The sequence below is a fragment of the Condylostylus longicornis genome, unplaced genomic scaffold (genome assembly GCF_029603195.1).
Source record: "Condylostylus longicornis isolate FDR11 unplaced genomic scaffold, ASM2960319v2 ptg000100l, whole genome shotgun sequence".
In the NCBI taxonomy this organism is placed as follows: domain Eukaryota; kingdom Metazoa; phylum Arthropoda; class Insecta; order Diptera; family Dolichopodidae; genus Condylostylus; species Condylostylus longicornis.
Genome location: NW_026578068.1, coordinates 3,324,751 through 3,344,816, shown reverse-complemented (window position 1 = coordinate 3,344,816; position 20,066 = coordinate 3,324,751). Strand labels below are relative to the sequence as shown.

Below are 20,066 nucleotides of genomic sequence, written 5' to 3'. Positions count from 1 at the left end.
TTTTCTTTCCAGTTCATAACCTTTAAAGTCACAATTTACATACTTGTTTCATGTACAACAAAATGCCATTAACATTATAAATTTAAAAATATCAAAACAGAAAAGAATAACAACATATCGTCACTCAATCATAAGAAATTTAGTTAATTTTTTAAAAGGTTTTTTTAAAATGCATTCAAGAGTACATTCATGCATGCATAATACATAATATGTGTATATGGTATGTAACGTATGATTCTGTATTTATAAGTCATCGCGCAAATTTACCGTGATTTGTCCTATTAAACTAATTTTTTTCTTCTTTTATATCTATAGAAGAAAAAGACATCTACATAGAATAAAAAAGGAAAAAAAATTGAATGTTTTTTTCGCGTTTTTTCTTTTTATTTTATTCTGATTCGTATATATTTCGTGTAATTCCATTGTATAAGAGAAACGAAATGAAAAAAAAATTTAGAATGAAACGATTTGTATTATTAGATTGGCGACGGAGGCGTTTAATTGCGACAATTTTCTTGTTACAACAACAACTTATTAACATTATAATAGAGTAATATTCGTACATTCTCTAAAAGAAATCAAAGACAATAAAAAAATATATTCAACCATCCCATAAGTTTTAAGATACAAAAAACAAAAAAATATTCATTTTTTAATTTTAATTTATTCACATTACAAATTTCCACTCCTGCATTATAATCTAATAATTTTTGCAAAGAACTTGACAAAATAATATTGTAGTTACAACAATAAATTTCGTTATTGCATTTAATGCAATTGTTATGACAAATAATAAATTTAACTCTTTAAATCATTTGAAGGAGTTTTGAAAATTTATTCAAATTAAAAATCTTAAAATAAAAAATTGTTTTTTTTTTTCCGTATATTTGTCTATATAATCAAATAATATTCGGATCTATTTGTATAAAATATTGTGCATTAGTAATAAAAATGTATAAGTAAAATTGAAGGTATAGTGTTACTTCAAATAACGCCATGTTAAAATATTGTAGTTATAGAAATATTGAAGAATGCAAATAAAATAAAATGAACATCAATTACGAATTTAAGCAATTTATGAATTTACGCAATGTACACAAAATTTACATTTGTATGAGAACAGTGTTTAAACTACTCAAAAGTTTACTAGGTTTTGAAAAAATTTGTACGTTTTTACGGTACTAAAAGAGGATAAAGGTAATAAGACCTAACACTTATTTGAGTGCTAGGGTAAAAGAATTTATTCAAATATATTCAATATGGATACACACACATGATTTCTATAATCTATTTTTCAAATACATACTTAATATTGAAAATGTTAAGGAGAATATGAAATTTTGCATATTGAAAGTAATGAGTGACTTCTTGTATTTTTAACTACAAGAACTTCTCAAGTTTTTTATTTATTAACTATTCTTTACTCCGGTTACATTTACTGAATAACACAGTACGACTGAATTTTAAAAAGCTTCACGTGTGTTAATATATTTGTAGAAATAATAACAATTAAAACATTAGTATTTTTTCTGTAATTAGAAATTTCATTAATTTTGTAAACTATGCAAGAAGATTAAATCCCTCAAAAATTTCCACTCCCTACTCTTTGTTTTTTTCATTTTTTAAACTGAATATAAAATTTTATTTTCGCCTATGAAGCCTTTGATATTTTTTTAATGCGTTTCCGGCAGACCTTCAAAAATCTATTCTTATTAACAATAGCATGAAATTTTTCCTACAAAGCTTTCAAAAGCTTCATTATTTTTATTTAATTTATCAAAAAACAATCACATCAAAAAAGAAAAACAAAGAAAATTTCTGTAAAATATTTACAAAATATGTGAAATCAACAAAAATTCAACAAGTGTTCACATTCCATTCATTTCATGTCCACCCCAAAAAAAAAAAACTTGAAAATGAAAACTTTTATGTCAACCTTTATACTTATACAATATAAAATATTTTTTACAGCTATAACAACATACAATAACATTAAAATTAAAACAACAATAACATTAAATATCGACCGGCAACAACTAATGCAAAAAATTGACCTAAAAACAATACTTATGTGTATTCTAATATTTTCTTATAAACAAACACATTGTATGTACATACATAACAAATTATGCACATGTTCTTTGTTTACATTACCTTTTCTACTGAATTCTTTTAAAACATATGTTTTTAATTATTGTGTGGGTATATTGTGTGTTGCATATTGTTTTAATAATATTTATGTGTATTCATGTTTACTATCACAATTTTTCTGTATACAATAATTTTAAAGAGAATATTTTGACACTTGTTGCTTACTGTTATATTAATCAGCTGATATACATTTGATATTATTGTGTTATTGAATTTTTCAAAATCCTGTCATATGATTGTTATACATTTTGCATATATTATAGCGCAAATACACAAAATTTATATTTTGTAAATAATTATGTACGAAATGTCACATATGTATGTAAGTATATTATATAAATTATGTCAATATCTATACTTGTAGGTAAGTATATAACAATTATATTTTTTATTGATTTTATTTTTCTTATCATACTTTCCGTTCTATTTTACTACAACAATTATTGTTACCCTCTATCATTGTTATTTTCTTCTATTATATTTTGAATGTCATTCAGTTATATAAAAGAGGGTGTAAAAATTTTACTCGATTTTTTTATTTTTGGTATACATACATGTAAATATTTTAAAATATATAAGATTGTTGTTGGTTTTCGCCGTTACTGTATACGTATACATCGATATATTCCGATAATAAAACAACAACAAGTATTGCCTTTCAGATACATTACTGATATCAATATTATTATGTTATACGAATGTTCATCTATATAAAAAGATTTTTATCAACTATATGTATGTATATATTATCAGTTACTGTGCAAAAGAATGTACATACGTATATACAAAATGTCAAATATAAAACAGAAAAATAAAAAAAAAAAACAAAAAGGAAAAATAGGAAAAATGAATTTTTGCTGAGGGTTCATAAAGATGTACGCATAGTCCAAGTTGGCAATATAATTTTCCATTTCGAGGAAGAAAGTTCTAAATATACAAAAATAAATTGTAGGAATACAAAAAAAAATATACAAGAAAATTCCAATTATTTGTAATATCACTTTTTTATTTTTGTATTTTCAAGTGGCAGACATCTTGAAGTTTCTAAAGGAAAAAAATATATCCTTATCAGTAATATAAAAATTTTGCGTTAAATTAAAAATTCAAAGCAGTTTTCAATAATATTTTGTGCTTTTTCGAGGTAAAATATTAAATTAAAAATATTTTTAATTAAATTTAAAATAGAAAAAATATGTAAAAAAATTATGAATGTAGAGAAAAAAAAGTTAACAAATTTAATAGTGGGTGTTGGTCGAAAGAAAAAAAAAAATTCAATAAAGAAAATTTAAAATTTTGGAAAAAAAGTGATTCTTTTGAATTTTGATTGAGTTTTAAAAGAGAAAAAAATAAATTATTTTGAAAAATATCTTGTTTGAATTTTTTATATAAAAAGAATAAAAAGAAATTTTCATAAAGTGAAATATGATTTCAATATTCGGCGAAGCCTAAATGTAGGCAATTTTTTTCATAGAAAATTAAAATTTTCAAAAAATATAGGTGAAAATCATCATTTATTATAAAAGTGAAAAAAAAAAATTATTTTCATTAAAATTTTTTTTCTAAAATAAAAATAATAAATTTTTTCTAAAAATTTAAATATTTAAAAAAATTATAAATTTCTAAAATAATTAAATAAAATATTTCTAATTTAATCAAAAAAAAATATTAAAAGAAGAATATTCAAATGAAAATTTTTTTTTTGCCCAGGGAAAAATTATGATTATATAACTGAAAATTTTCTTTTATCACAAAACAAAACCAACAACAAATATCTAAAAAATCTGTATCATCTTTTTTATTCAGAGCAACCATTTTGTCTTATACTTAAAATTTTGTAATTTAAATACAACAAAAAAGTTTTAATCCTACAAAAAAAAAAAGAAATAATAAAAAACACTTATAAAATAAAAATAAAGAAAATAATAAATATGAAATTATTCTGAAAGAGAAACCATATTAGGGTATTTTATGAAATAAAAGTCCTTTTATTATTCGGTTATCAAAAAAAAAAAACGAAAAGCCAAAACATAACTATACAAAAATTAAAGAAAAAACCTTGGAATTTTTATTCCCACTACTTATATATGAGAAAAACAAAAATTTCTATAGGAGCTTAAAATATTATGTATCCCTATTATACATGTACACAAATAACATAAACGGATTCTTTATGAAATTTCTGAGTTGGGTAAAATGAATATTTACTATTCAATCGTGTTATGCTATAATTATTATGTTATACAAGACAGATTAAAGAGTACCTACATTAAAACTGTAAATTATTCAAAATGATTTTTAATTTTTTTTTCTATATAGCTACTTTTAATAATGTAATTTATTAGGCTTTTAATTTATATTGTAATGGAGTTTTGTATAACACATTTTCCTCTATAAAGTACTAAAAATTCAGAAGCCTACTTACGAATTTAATAAATGTCATAAAATATAATTAAAAATTGTAGAAAAATTTAGGAAGGAAATTGTAGAAAGGCAAGTTGAAGCTGACACAATAATTAGAACATTAGGAAATATTATCAATAAAAAAATACAAAATTATCGAATAATTCACATTTAATAAAAAATATTTAATGAAAAGAATAAAATTAATTATTTTATATTATTTAACATAATGAAACAATTTAACCCTCTCCAAAATATTGCATCCGTGCTTTCTCATATATAGCATCCACTCTTTTACATAAAAACAAAATATTTTCATATTGTGTGAAAAAAACAACAAAAAAAGAAATAGCAAAATAAATTTGTTTTTTGCACATGCGACCTAGTTTTCAAATGTAGATATTATAAAATACTTTCCATCTCAAATCTCAGCTGTTAAGCATCATTTTTATAAACAATTCGAAATGTTTCAAAATCAGCTGTTGCACATATTCATAAAAATATTAACAAAATAATGAAACTTTCATATTTGTTTCATGGCACACCAACAATTTTATGTACATTTTATAACAAACACATGCACATAATATGCATATGAATGTAAACAAGAAAAATGTTTTCATATATTTACACAATATGTTTTTGCAACTCGGATTTTTGCGCTTAGATCTCTTCATATTTCATTTGTATATTGTTATCACTTACTTTTACTTTCTCTACTTTATTTATATTTTTTATTTGTATGTATATAAAATATAAATTACCAAATATATACTTTATATTTACAATTTTTAACACTTGCTTTCCCCATTATTTTTTTTTTCCATTTATTTATATACTTTTTTCCCTTTCTCCAAAATAAAAAAAAAATAATCATGCCGGATATTTTATGTTTTTTTTTTCTTCTTCTATATTTAATTCTTATACTTTATAAATTTTATACATGTATGTATTAAAGTAGGTCCTTTGCCGGATGTAAATAGAAACAAAATAAAATAAGAAATTTATGAATGAAGAACATGCGATATAAAAATAAAATTAAAAAATTGTTATTTGTGAATGAAAAAAGTGTTAATGTACTGTTAGGTATAGATATATAGAAGAGAATAAAAAACTATAAAAATATAATAAATAAATGAAATAGAGAAAATAAAAAGGACGAAATTAACTTGTTAAAAGGATAATAACATTAAAAAATTAAAATATATGAATGCTATTTTTACCCTTGATTTTTAAAAATATCGAAATGATAACTGTGATTTTGAGAAATAATAAAGTTATAAAAACCGTTATATATTTTAATTTTGATAATATTTCGGCTAAAAATATTGGCGCCAGAATTTTTTTTTGTCATTCTAATTTCTTTAATTGACCTTAAATTAGACGAAAAAGAAGAAAAAAAATAAATTTTTATGATACGGTTTGACGTTAAATTTGACATTTCATTTAATATTAATATATAATATGTACTAGTATATAAGTCTTTTATTATTTTATGTATGTGTATATTATATGTATATGGCACGTATATAATATAATGTATACATAAAATATATTATTTTGTAAATGAATAATTTTGAAATAGAAACCGGTATTTTTTTGTTTTTTTTTTTCGTTTTTTTTATGTATTTTTAGCATGCTGATTTTGAAGGAAAAAACTAAGAATAAATTATTCAAATGACCGGAAGTTTCAAGGTTCAGCTCATAAATATGGGCACAAGAGCAGCGGCTTGTAAGTATATATTTGATTATATTTATTTATATAATTATATACATTTGGATATACGTATAGAATTTTCTTTTTTAATATTCATAATATTATATTTTGATATTTTATTGATTAATTTATATTACTGTAATCGAATGTAAACTAAACTGCGAATTGTTTTCACCTCATTTGGTTTTCTATTAAAAGTTAATGATAATTAACAATCAATTTTAATAATAAATATTTTGATTAGCCTCATTATAATAATGAAGAAATTTTATTTTAATTTATTTAATTGAAAAAATGTACGTGGACAAATTAATTATAAAGGTTAGCAATATTTAATATTTTATCTTGAGGGTCTTGAAAAGTAAAATCGTTGACAGAATTGCCCCAGTTTTCTTTGCCTTGGGTGTTTAGGATGGAATTTTGAATTATTTGTGGAATCAAATTCGCTCACATAATTTGTTGGTACCAGATCTATTCGAGAGAAGATAGCCTGGTTATCTTTGGGAATAGAAACTGGAAACGATCGGGGTCCTCGGGTCAATAGAAGCTGAGAACGATTGGGATCCAGGGATCATATTCAGTTATATCAGTTTTCATAGTGTGTTACACGCTCACACTAACTGTACTTTGCAATCTGGGTTTCCGGACATAGCAAAATATAGAAAAATGAGATAACGAACTGCTTTTCAAGGGCTGGGGCGGCCGAGAATGCTTGTCTGATTGGCTACTCAGCGACTCTTGTGGTACGATAAAGAGATTGATTGGTTTCGATAGATTATTTGGTCGTGCCCTTATTTTCTCTCGAAATGGTGAATTGGCGCAAGTATTGTTACACCTTTAATTTTAGAGTTTCTGATGGGCGTTCGTGTTTCTGTCTAGTGTATACATCATGTAAATGACCAGCTGGAAAGCCCCCTTTTATTCAACTAAGTATTCAAAAGTGTTTATTTCTTTAAAGATTAGAAAAGATATTCCTTCCAAATCGAACAAATTTGTATGGAAGAATTATTTTGAAAATAATAATAAGGAATACAATTTGTGTTATTTATGTTACATAAAAACTTATAATAATAGTATTTATTAAGTTATAATAATGTGAAATCAACATGATAACAATAAAATAACGATAATTATGGAAACCTAATTAAAATGTGATTTAAAATGACTGTACGACAGTCGATTGCAAATTATAAATATCGTCACGCTAAGAATATTAATTAATGTAATATATTAATTACTTAAATTAATTGTTATTTTGAATCATTTCATTACAAAATAACTCGCGGATGGAGAGAAATAGAATTCCAAATTAAAAGCATTAGTGTGGTTTATTTTTCACCATAATTTTCTTCTTAATATCAACGAAGTTTAAGATGTTGCCTTCTTTCCAAAAAAATATTTTCTGATTATATTGTAATTCTTAGTTTTATTGCTAATTTTATGCCATAAATATTAATTTTTTTATTAATCAATACTTCATCAAAAGTTTATCTAATTCTCCTAAAATTAAAATGTTTCTTAAAGCCAATATAGCAAAATGCTTTTAATATTATGTCGCTTATATTAATGTGATATATTAAAAATTTATATTATACCTAATATTACATCAATTATATTACATTATTATTTGTAAAGCAAATTGTAAAAGTTTACATACTAAAAAATCACCAAATTTCCTTTTTTTATTTTTTTATTATTCAAATTACAAAAAACAGTTCAAGCCAAGCTGCGTTGCTTACATGAATATCATATTCGTTTATTACATAATACACAACCAGCACCATCTGGTATTGATATCGCAAACACAATTAAATATTTTTCTCAAACTTTACTGAGTAAGTAATAACATTACTTTTTAACATTACTATATAGAAATGATATGAAAAAAAATATATATATATATATATATATTATAAAATGTAATAATTGTATAATTTACAGTAAACTCTTAGTAAATTAAACATTTTAAGAAAAAAACAAAATAAGTTAAATTAAAAAAAAAATATAATCAAAAACACAAAACAAATTTTTGAATTAAAAATCCATCCTGTTCCTAGAAAAAATTCCTAGAAAAAATTCCTGACCAAAAACATTAAAAAAAAATACTAAAAAAACAAAATTAAAACAACAACTTTTTTTAGTTGATTAAATACAAAAACTTTTTAAATATAAAATAATTAATTAAATAGAAATTTAAACATTTAAATGTACATTAAAAATTCAAAAATCAAAAACAATTTTTTTTTTAAATTAATTTTTAAATTTAAAATTTAATTATACATAAATATATATATAAATGTGTTATATACATATATATATATCATGTTATATATTTGATTATGTAATAAAATTTTTATTATTTTATTTATTAAACCCTATATTTGTTTTTATTGGAATTCAATGAAATGAACAAAAGAAAAAGGAAAAAAAATTTTAAATAAAAATTGGTTTTTTAAAAGTTATTTGTTTGAGTTTTTATGTTAAAAATTATAAAATATTTTTCTTTTATTTATTTATATACGTTTACATATTTATATACATATTTATATTTAAAAATTTCATATAAAAAGAAAATTTAATTAAAATTTCATCTTAGTTTATTAAAATTATTATTATTATATATATATATATACATATACATAAAATATATTTAAAATTAAAAAAAAAAAAAAAATTATTAAAAAAGAAGTTTTTTTGTTTTGATTTTTGTAAGTTTTTTCTTAAATGTATATATGTTTTTTTTAAGAAAGTATATATAAAAAACTTTGGAATTAAAAATATTTTAAAAAAATATATAAGAATGCTTTTAAAAATTTAATATTTAAATATATAATAACAAAAAAAAAAAAACAAAACATTTATATATATTTAATACACATACATCATGCATCTTATGTACAGTGCATTTTAGGAAACTTTTCCCAATTTTATAACATTGCTTAAATTAATTAGTTTTATAACATTGTTTAAAGAATATTATTACACAATGGCAGCACTTTATACAAAATGCTATTTTGTTTTTATACCCTAATTCTCATGCAAAGTATATTAACTTTGGTATGGAGTTTATAATCACTTAATGGAGTCGTCTCCGGTATGGACATATATAATATATATTATTGCATAGCGTAAGATTTTGCGTTAATTTAAACATGTCCATCCGTCCGTTCAATATCACGATAACTCAAAATTAAATAATGTAATCGATCAAATTCAGACAATGGGTTCGGGTAGATGCCATACAACCCAAAGGGGTCCGTCCGTTCGATATCACGATAACTCAAAATTAAATAATGTTTATTTATTTTATTTATTAATTCAATCTCAAATGAGCTGTTTTAGCTCGCGTAGAGTATATAACTTTAAAAAAAAAAGAATACATTATGTCTAAACTAATTCTTAAAAGAACAATAATTTAAAAGATTAATAAAAGAAAAAGCTAATCATTAATTTCAGGTATTTTAACAACAAGTATTAACCAAAAGAAAATAAAAACAAAATTTACATACATAAGTAACATTAACTAGAATTTGTAAATTTCCAACGTAATAAGATATAAATTCAACTAATTATATACTATAATGTTCGTGTAAGTTTTATGGATATTAGGTGTTGTATTTATCCATGTAATATTTCTTCAGTCTTTTCTTAAAATTAGTTTTGGACGAATCTTTGAAGTAGTTGGGAAGATTATTAAATAATGTTATGGAAGAAGCAGAAATTGGTGTGATACCATTCAAACCAGGTCCTGTGATGTATCTGAATTCATTGGCACTCCTTGTATTATAGTTGTGTATTTCATTATTGGTTATTAGAATTGTGTTCGATTTTATGTACTTGTTTTTAACATTGAAGATATGGCATAATTGAATAATTTCTTTGTAGTCATTTAGTTTTAAAATATTGTATTTTTTATGTATTTCACTGGTTGAAGTTCTAGTTGGTAGGCAAAAAAGATTTTTAATAGCTTTATTTTGAACTCTTTGTAGAGAATTGATGTTTTTCGAATATGTATTGCCCCATATACCTATTCCATATGTCAGAATACTATGAAATAGACTGTAGTATACTGAAATTTTGATATTTTCAGGTATACGTCTGCCTAGTATTTTAAATAACCCAGCGATTCTCTTAGTTTTACTCAAAGTTTCGGAAACATGCTGATTCCAATTTAAATTTTGATCCACGGTTACGCCTAAGTATTTGTAATTCTTTACTTTACTTATGACATTTCCGTTGTATATTATATTAATTTCAGTTTCCTTGGAGCTGAATAGCATATATTTAGTCTTTTTTACATTTACCGATAATTTATGTTGACACATCCATTTATGTATAGATTTCATGTCATCATTAATGATATTTTCCATAATTTCAAAAGACTTTTCATTATATACAATGGCTATGTCATCGGCAAACATAAAAACTCGTCCACTTAATTTTAATTTAGAGAAGGTGTCAATGTAATACGCAAACAAAACCGGCCCCAACGAACTTCCTTGAATTACTCCATACTCTACTAACATACTTTCGCTTTTTATATTCTCGCATTCGACATATTGTTTTCTTTGATTCAAATAACTCTCAAACCAATGGTATTCTCTGCCTCTTACGCCACATTCGAACAATTTTCGTAACATTATTTTGCGATCAACAGAGTCAAACGCTTTATTTAAGTCGAAAAATACCAATCCAACTTTTTCATTTTTGCATACAAGGTTTTGTATATGACTCACTACATCAAATAGTGCAGTATTGGTGCTCGAATTTCTAGTAAAACCATATTGTATCTTCGACAGGAAATTATTATCTCTTAAATAGTTTATAAATTACTTATTGACATATGTTTCAATTACTTTACTAAAAACAGAAGCTATAGAAATCGGTCTAAAGTTGTTTATATTGTTTTTGTCACCGGTTTTTTTTGTATATTGGTATGACTTTATTAATTTTCATCACTTCAGGTACACAACTATCTCTTATTGAAGAACTTATTAATGTCGTTATTGGTTCTGCTAATTCCTTTTGACATTGTTTTATAATTTTTGTAGAGATATTATCTATACCTGTAATCGATCAAATTCAGACAATGGGTTCGGGTAGATGCCAAGCAACCCAAAGGGGTTCATTTAAATTTTTCAAAAACTTATAGAAATATTAATATAAAATATTGCAAAGGTGTGTCAAATTATATTCTACATATGTTCTAAAAATTTTAATAAAATGGTTTCACTGGTTCGGGTAGCTGCCATACAACTTCAAATGCTAATTTTATATATTCAGAAAAATAATAAAACTAGATTCATGAAACTTGGCAGTCGGGTGTCCCATATCAGGTCAGATATATCGCTGAAATTTTAGTGGAATGGAACATAATACTTACCGTAATTTAAAGCAAATATTCTGCATTAAAGAAACAAAATTCAAAATAAAAACGAATGAAAATTTGCACTAATTCACAAAAATGTTAATTTTAGTAACTCAAACATAAGAGTGAGCCCAGTGAGTAATATAAGAGATTCGTTGTATTTTTTAATGAAGAAATTCAAACTTTAACAAAAAAATATATTAAATATTAAATCCATTACAAAATTCAATCTTTGAATAATATTTTGACGCTGTTTGTACTTGACATTTAACGCCAAAAATCAGTAAAATTGTATTTAAAATAGCAAATAACAAATAACAGAATAGATGTATGACTAAAGAAAAAGTATATGAAATTTTAAAATGCAATAAAAACTTTGAGAAGGTAGTGACAATTATTTTTTTATGAACGTGTCCGAAACGTGCTATGGTAGTGGTTGCTCTAAATCAACAAGAAAATAAATTTACAATATTGAAATTTTATAAATTGCACTGTACATGTACTATGTTAATATACATTTCAACATTTACTCATAATTATATATATATATATATATCTACATGTATGTTTATATATTGTATACATATATATATAAATATATATATTTATTCCATTAAAATATATTATATTATATAAAATTTATACATATACTATATGTTCATATATACATATATGTAAATCATAATATTACATATAAATATTTCGTTTTTAATTATTAATTAATTATTATAAATATATTTTTTTAATTTTATTTTTTATAAACATTGGTAAGCAATATGTAATTAATTAAAAATGTTTCATTTTCTTTATTTTAACGTATGTAATAATTGTTGTGGACTATCAAAGCCTGTATGTTTTTTAAGGAAGGTTTATATCCAGGAGACCAATGTAAAGTTATACCCAAAAAAAAAAAATTATATATATACGTAACAAAATCAAAAGTTTTTTCCAAAATGAAAATTTCCAAAAAAAAAATTAAAATTATATAATTTAAAAGTTTTACCTACAAAATTTATTTGTCAAGTAAATTTTTGAGAAATTTGCACGAAATATTTTGTTATTTTTGTTTTTTTTTTCTTTTATATTTTCCCTTTTGTTCCATTTAATTTAATCAATTTATTTCCTTTTTTATATTTAAAATTTTAAACAATAATAAAAAAATACTTTCTTTTCCGTTTAAAAATTATTTTTTAAATAGAATTTAATTTTTAACAAAAATACCAAGTAAAATATTTTTATTTTTAAAATACCTTTGAAAAGAAAAAAAAACAAGATACGTATATGACAATCACTGTTTTTTTTTATGTTTAGTTTTGTTTCAAACATTTCCCTATATATTCTCTATCTGTAAACCAGTTATTCTTGAATTTTTGTTTTGTTTGTTTTTTAATTTAGAAACATTATTTATTCACACGTTAACATTTTGCAACAATGTTAATTATAAATATCAACACAAAATTTAAATATGAAATTTTCAGAAATTTTAAAAATAATTAAATTAAATAAATTAATATATTAAATTGTTGTTTATTATTATATTATAAGAAAAAATAATATTTTAAAAACTAAGGATGATTAAGGTTAATTAAGGATGATTAAGGACGATTAACATTAAGTTTTTTTTTTAAAGTGGAATGAAACAATTTTATTTCGAAGCCAACGAGCAATGTTAATCAAAATCAATTAGACGGATGGTTACCATAAATTACTTTCTTCTTTAGAAATCATACATATTATAGGATTATTGCATAAAGAAAGTATTTCATCATATCAGTATTTAAGTGTATTGTTTCTTAGTAAACAAAAATTTTGGAAAAGCGCAAATAAATTTAAGTAAATGCAAAATCAAAATAAAGATATGTTCACAAAAAAAATTACAAGAATAGGAAAAGCGGCAATTCATTCTAGGACTGAAATTTAATGAAAAAAGAGTCAAATAAAAACACATCAAACAAATTTCAATTTACCATTTGTGTGAAGTAAAAATATTCCATTTATATGAAGTAAGCATTTTCTGAGAAATATGAACTTTATTTTTCCTAAACCATTTAAGAGAGGGATTACAGTACTTCTAAAGCTAAAAACTAATTACAGTACTTTTAAAGCTAATAATAATGATTATGTCGAATAGGCGGGCTGCGATCGGAGCGCTAAACTCGTTTTCAGTATCCTCCGCGCCAGTATGAAGCTGTCTTGAGGAGCTCAATGAGTTAGGCAGATGCAACCGGGTTACACTGTGTTGGGTGCTGGGCGTGGAAGGAAATTAGGCCGCTGATGCGCTTGCAAGGAAGGGGGCAAACACATCTCTTCTTGGGCAGGAGCTCTTCTGTGGAATCGGACCACATACTATTCGTTGGGAGTAAAGGAAGGAATCAGAAAGAAGGCGCTCAGAGCGCTGGAGAAGTCTTCCAGGGATGCAGTAAGCCAAGGAGCTCCTGGGAGATTATGAACAGAAGCGATTTAAGAAAATTATAGGGGTGGGCAAGAACCAGGCATTTTGACGGGTCACTACAGGCTTAGGGGACACCTCAGTCGGCTAGGCCTGGAAAATGAGGATACTTGCAGATTCTGTGGGTAGTATGGAGAGACCTCGGTGCACCTCCTGAGAGAGTGTGATGCTCTTGCTCGTAGAAGGGGGGAGGTGCTGGGAGGCTTTGCTCTAGCAGTGGGTGGGTCACGAGCGTGTGTTGTAGGGCATGCTCCGCACTCGGATGAGGGCGCACAATAGATCCTTATACGTGGTCGCGGTACACTGTGGCCCCCGTTATTCAAATCTATAAATCTACAAAGCTAAAAAAACAAGTAAAAACTAACATAGTAAGAACAGTATTTTTCGTATAAAAACTCAAATTAAATATTATTTTACTTCTCAAATTAGAATTCAGATACACATGAAAGCTAATTTTTGAAACTTTAAATTGAGCTTTGTTTGACCTTAATAATTTTATTGATTCAGGGAATACATATGAGGTTTAAAACTTTTTATTCAATTATAGTATAACATTGTATTACGAAAACTTAAAACACATTTAATGTCATATATTTTAATACACAGCAACACATTTGCCTATTTTAATATGCAGCAACACATTTGATACGTTCTTAGTAGTAATAAATCAAATAAAATTGTAAAAGTAAATAAAAAAAAAAATTTCTGAAAATTTCACATTTATATTTTAACACTACAAAATTATTATTACTACTATTATATTATAAATTATAATTATATGGAAATTATTATACTTCTCTTCTATCACAAAAAAGAAACCTTTATCCGCTAACTATAGTTTTTGAGTATTTGTTTTTCAAAGTATATAATATCATTTAACCCTATAATTATCTTAACTTATCTTATCTTATATTCTTATATATCTTATTATACACTTTCACTTTTCTTTGCCACAACACAGTGCATATTTCAAAAGTATAAAACTTTAAAAAAAAAAAAGGGTAATTCTAGAAAATTTACAAAAAAAAAAAAATTTATAATTTTCAAAAATTTTTTCATTTTATTTTTTTTTTTTAATATTTTATTTTAAAAATTCATTTTCGTTGTATTTTCATTAATATAAAATTAAGATTTTTCAAAAACTTTTAGAATAAAAAAGAAAGAATAAAATATTTTTAAAACAAAATTCGTTTTCTTTTGAATGGAATGAGTTTGGATTGGTTTGAAATATTTGACAATTTTAAAAATTACAAAAAAAAAAATTTTTTTTTTTCGAATAAGTTAATATTTAATTTGAATTGGCATTTTTGACATGCATTTACCACGATTGTGTTACTTTTTACCAGCAAAAAAAAAAAAAATAAATAAACAAAAATCAATAATTAATTAAATTACAAAAACAAAATATTTTATGGTATATTTATCAAATAATAATCAATCACACGCATTATTACACACTTTTAGTACTTATATATTAACCGTATGGTATTTAATGTGGAAAATAAATCATATGACGCCTCATTATATGCAATTTTCATCATAATTTTAAATGTAATATAAATGTAATTAGATTGAAAAATAATAGAGATATTCATAAACACGCAATCATATCGCGATATTATAATGAAAATTACACTGAAAAAAAATAAGTACGAATCGTTTATTCTATATTCGGTATTACGTTATTTTTGCATTGCTGTTTATGAAAATCTCTAAAATATCATTTTTTTGTTTTGGTATTTTAGTTCGAAAATTTTTATATACTGAGATTTCATATGATGAAATTTAAATTTTAATTATTTAATTTTAAAAGAACTTTTTTGATATTATTTTTAAAAAACACTTACTTCACTATACAAATATCAATATAATGCTTGTGTAATGAAATATTATATGATGAATGGCGAAACAAAAAAAAAAAATTAATTCGATTTTCCTCCACTTATACACAATCAAACTCAAAGATAATAAAAATAATAAAACAAATCATATACCTACATATATGAAAATTTATAAAAATTGTAAAAAAATTTTATATTGAACAACTTAAAAGTGCAACAAAAAACAAAAATTTTTTATGAAACATTTAAACTTCAGCTCGAATTGTTTCTATAATCAAAAATAAAATTTTTCAATTGAATATAATTAAATTTATTTCTAAAATTTTCTTAGTAACGATACTTATTTTCTATATACTAGCTATCTTTTTCTTAATCACAAATCTCAAATTAAAATATTCATTTGTCCCTCCCAGCCCTTTGACATAATTTTTCTAAAAAAAAAATTTGAAAAATAATTATTCTATTTAATTTTATTTTTAAATTATTTTTTGTTTTTTCTTTTTATTTAAATATTACCCTTTAAGTTGGAATTTTTATAAAACATTGAGTTGTTTATTGTTCTTTTAGAGTATTTCGTTTGCAATGCATACTTTAAGCGAGTCCGATATTAAAAATTATAATACATAATTAAGTATGAGTTCCTATTTATATTATTGGTAAAAATTATACAAAAAAAATATGGCTATATAGGAAACTATATGTAAGATTTTTTCATAGTTTCTTATATAGTCTCTTGTATAGTCATATCTTATAAACTTTAATATGGCTAATAAAGCATTACACTGAAAAATTAAGTTTTCTTAATATTTTATTCTTGTTCCTAAACTTCATTGAAATTTGCTTTGAATAATTTATTAAAAGTGTATTAATAAAATTTTGTATATTGTTTTGGGACTCGTCTTAATAGTAAGCTAAAAATATTAGAATCCTATTTTCTTTTTAATTTTCATTTAGTTTAAAAGTATAATATCATTTTTGGCAATCTATATTAAATTTTTTATTTAGAGCTAAAACCAATTTCTTGACTTTGGAATTTTAGTTCAATATTTCTATTTATGAACACATTTTAATCAAATTTTTATTATATTTTTTTGACTATATATATATACATATATATATATATATATTTATATAATTTGTTGTGACCCCAAAACAAATAATAAGTATGTTGTATTTTTGACAATTTCTTGTAAAAGTTCATTGAAATATTATAATAAAATAGTGCCCTTTTCTTATATTCGCAAAGTATTTAATTATCTAATTATTCAGCACAGAATATTCTCTTCGATCCTACTTTTTATCACCTTTTCTATATACATATTTTATACTGAGGTTGTTTTCAATAATTCCAAATAAAATTAAAATTTTTGAATAAACATTTTTTAATATTTTTTTTCCAAATAATATTTAATATTATAAAAAAATTATAGGAATTATTTTATGACTATATTTTAAAATTATTAAGGTTCTCCTTTAAAAATGTAAGTATTTAAAAATAAATATATGAAAATAAATCAATGAATGAAAAATTTTATTTGCATTGAATGGTAATATCGTAGTAACCTGGATTATTTTTTTTTATATTCATATATTATACATATATCTAAAAATTGGTTTATGTATTATAGAATTCGAAGGAAGCAAAAAAAAAACAAAAGTAAAACTGATATTGCCCTAATTATGTATTTGTCTATGTTATAATATAAATAATATTATATGCAACCCATACAGCTTGATCCTTATATATAGCTTTAGCCAAGCCAAGCATTTAGCAAAAAAAAAAGAAAAGAAAATCAATAAAATTATGCTTTCATATACATATATCTGTTGTACCATAATAAAAATGAAATTAAATTTTTAAATAGTATTAATAGTCACACAAATTTCATGAATTTTCATGTATGACTTATAGCAGTAGATGATTGTACATGTATGAATGCTACTGTTATCTACTACAATATAGTTTAAGATCTTATGCAATATTACCAAAGCACATAAGTAATTTTAAAACGCTCGGAATGCAATGTGAATGTTAAAAGAATTTCTTAAAACATACGAATTGAAAAATATATTTTAAAAATTTAATTTCTTTTCGCTTCTTTCCGCCCTACATATATATAAATATATATTGAACTTGGCTTAAGGAATTGCAAATGATGTTTTTAATTTTATTGCATAATTTTTTTTCAACTCAAAATTGTCATACAATTATAACATTTTTTTTTTCAAAAAATTCTAAATATAAAATATTTGAATATATGTTAAAATAAACACAATATTAAGATATAATAAATTAATTTAGAAAATAATTAACAAATTGCTTATAACAACAGAAGTCTTAAATAAACACAAGCACCAGTATACCAATAATAACCAAAAACCTAATATAACATACAATAAAATTAATGCAAATTTAAATTGCTCAAAATGAAATCTTGTACAATATTTTCAAAAAAAAAAGAGCAAAAATAAAAAATTAATTTAATTTGATAAAAAAAATTAAAAAATTAATAAAGCTAAATTATTTTGTTATATCTTAATAGATCTGCCCTCTCACTAAAATCATGCACCACGAAATTTTCCAAATTTAAACACTACACACCAAATTTATTTTTCTTACTTAAATTCATAAAAATTTTATAAAGCAATGCAAAAGCACAATTGTGGCAAATGAATTTGGTTGATTCGCTTGAACCACATTTTTTTTTGTTTTTTATTTAAGTTTTAAATATTTGTACAATATGATAAATTTTAAAAAAAATATATACTAAGCAAAAGTACATTAGTATAAATTTTTTCTAGAATTTAATTTTTTTTTTCAATAAATATATTAATTACTTATAAATTTACTATACATATATAGAGCTTTTCATAATAATTTTAATATAAATATTTAGTAAATATTTTACCATAGTAGGATTTAAAAATAATTTATTTTGTCCAAAAAAAAAAAAAATACAAAACTCACAAATTTTTGAAGTTTTTATTAAATATAAAAAATAACACACAACAAAAATTTTATAATGGCAAAAGAATTTTATTTTATAACATTCCTTACAATTACAATTAATTCCAGCTGTATTAAAAGATGTGCCAAATTCCCCACACTTACTTATTAAAGATCCAACAATGGATCAGACAAGAATGGCTGCCTACCCAAATTTGGAATATGGAAATTTATATAATGCATTAACAATGTTATTAGATGTTGCACCATGTATACCATATTCACAAGTTGGTATGTTGAACAAGGCTAAGAAACAAAAATCGAACAAAAAAATCTAAAAGAAAATTAATAAAATTCTTGTGATTTAATCTTTCTTATTTTTGCGTCTTGAATAGTTGATTTTGGAAAAGCTTTAGTACAATGTTTTTGCTGTATATTACCATTTTTGGATAAGGATTTAATTGATAATTTACCATATTTAGTCAGTTCAACAATTTCAGTATTACCACCAATTTTACATCAAGATGTTATAAATGCTTTATGCTTTTATATATTACCTTTTACTATTAGTAAGTTGATTGTATTTTCTTTTTAATTAAAGAATTTTGTACTTGAAAAAATAGAATATCAAATATTGAAACAATTCATTTGTAGCCCGACAAAGTCCAGAGGAACAAGTATGCCAAGCAGCTCAATCAGTATCAGCTGTAATTATGATGGTCTTCCAATATTCAAATAATCCTGGTAATTTTATATTGTTGTAGTTTGAACAAAAAAAATTTAATAAATCGAAAAAATAAAAGGCAACAATAACACTATTTAGGTCAATTTAAATGAGTTATGTATGTATCTTATCAAATTTGCATTCAAAGTCAAAGCAAAATAGTTGACTTATAATAGTTCAAATAGTTGATATTTGTAATTCTTAATATAATGTGCTATAGCAAAAATATTTTCACTTTATTTCTTAAACATTTTTTTTTCGCAGCTCATCATTGTCAACTCTTGGAGTGTTTAATGGCTTTAAAGAATAATGTTGCCAAAGATATACTTTGTGTAATTGCATATGGTACTGCACAATCAAGATCTTCCGCAGCAAAGCTGCTTTTTTATTATTGGCCTGCTTTTGATCCAAATTTATTTGATAGAAAAGGATTATTAAGCAAATTAACTAGTAATTATAGTTACACCTA

The 20,066-nt window shown here is 23.1% G+C and overlaps 1 protein-coding gene across 4 annotated transcripts in view; it reads left to right on the top strand.

Moving 5' to 3' along the window:
* Window positions 1–3,053: 3,053 nt before the first annotated feature.
* The window catches only part of LOC129614091 (protein unc-79 homolog), a 40,156-nt gene continuing 23,143 nt past the window's right edge, over window positions 3,054–20,066 (top strand). For 3 of the 4 annotated variants that reach the window (XM_055528482.1, XM_055528483.1, XM_055528481.1), the window contains exons 1-8: window positions 3,054–3,099; window positions 3,176–3,292; window positions 6,187–6,283; window positions 7,984–8,103; window positions 19,003–19,164; window positions 19,269–19,442; window positions 19,528–19,617; window positions 19,862–20,047. In XM_055528482.1, coding sequence (XP_055384457.1) covers window positions 6,229–6,283; window positions 7,984–8,103; window positions 19,003–19,164; window positions 19,269–19,442; window positions 19,528–19,617; window positions 19,862–20,047 — 787 coding nt within the window. In that variant the 5' untranslated portion in view covers window positions 3,054–3,099; window positions 3,176–3,292; window positions 6,187–6,228. Of the gene's footprint in view, window positions 3,100–3,175; window positions 3,293–6,186; window positions 6,284–7,983; window positions 8,104–12,482; window positions 12,525–19,002; window positions 19,165–19,268; window positions 19,443–19,527; window positions 19,618–19,861; window positions 20,048–20,066 lie in introns of all 4 variants that reach the window. The other variant, XM_055528480.1, reaches the window with a different exon arrangement.